Source organism: Neophocaena asiaeorientalis, unplaced genomic scaffold, assembly GCF_003031525.2.
Source record: "Neophocaena asiaeorientalis asiaeorientalis breed wild unplaced genomic scaffold, Neophocaena_asiaeorientalis_V1.1 scaffold87, whole genome shotgun sequence".
In the NCBI taxonomy this organism is placed as follows: Eukaryota; Metazoa; Chordata; class Mammalia; order Artiodactyla; family Phocoenidae; genus Neophocaena; species Neophocaena asiaeorientalis.
The window spans coordinates 5,662,271-5,663,297 of NW_020175432.1; the positions used below are offsets into that span (position 1 = coordinate 5,662,271).

Sequence of the window (1,027 nt, forward strand, 5' to 3'; positions counted from 1 at the left end):
GAGCGCCCGCCCTTTCGGCCTCTGGTTGGACGCAGAGGGGGCGCGCCTCAGAATGTGGGGACCCCTAATCTGGGGTCAGAGGGCAGTTTGGCGCCCCCTTCTCCTGCGGGGCGGGGAGAGTGGCAGAATTCCAGCTAAACCCGGTTTTACAAGGACTGCAGACCAGGTGCTGATCAGCCTGGACGCTGTGGTCCGAAATTCCCTTTCCAACCCCCTGGGGGTGTGTGGGTGGGTGACCGAAGTCAGGAACACCAGCGACACTTTTTTTTTAAACAAAACTTTATTGATAATAGTTTTCAAATATGTTTACAACAGCACACTGTTCAAGAGGAAGTTGCGTCCTTCGCAGCACACAGGTTGAATCGCCCCCGCGCCCACCCGGGGCCCCACCCCAGGCCTGAGAGCTCCTCCTGGGATGGGGAGAAATTATGAGAGGGACAAATATGGGGATGAATGGGGTGACTCCCGACTTTTCTATTGAGAGAAAAAAACCACAATGGGGGGGCGGGGAGAACGGGTGATTGACAGCGGACAGAAAATTAAGAAGTTTGGGGAGAGTGTTACTGGGAGGAAAGACCCTGGGCTCGGGGCTCCCCCTCTATCTTTTCAGGGGACAACTCCTCTTTGGCAGGGAGAGGGGCAGCTGCTTTGTCTAGGTCCCGAAGCCCAAGGGTGAAGACAGGTCTACTGGGGCAGAAGGGAGTGGGGACTTCCTAAAGGGGCTGAGACCCTTCCAGGCTTGGCTGGGGGCCCCGAGGGGGCAGGGGGTCATACAGTCTGCTTCCCAGCCTTGTTAAAATGGATTTGGGGAGGAGGGGCATGGGAAGGGGTGGGAGAGGAAGGAGCGTGGGAGGCATTGGTGGAACTTAAATAAGATTGTAAATTGTTTTTTTAAAATATTGTATTAAGTAGCCCGCTGAACATGTCACTAAAATCTTTCCTTCCCTGGCAAGATTGCTCTGAAGGGAAGGTTAGCCTTTCATTCATTTGCCCTTAGAGAGTGGTGCCTGTGGTTTTTTTTTTTTTT

General features: G+C 53.7%; 1 protein-coding gene across 1 annotated transcript in view; it reads right to left on the minus strand.

Moving 5' to 3' along the window:
• The window catches only part of SAMD1 (sterile alpha motif domain containing 1), a 2,820-nt gene extending 2,048 nt beyond the window's left edge, over window positions 1-772 (minus strand). The window contains exon 1 of the mRNA XM_024767494.1: window positions 689-772. Within this exon, the coding sequence (XP_024623262.1) occupies window positions 689-772 (84 nt within the window). The remainder of the gene's footprint in view (window positions 1-688) is intronic.
• Between the last annotated feature and the right edge of the window lie 255 nt (window positions 773-1,027).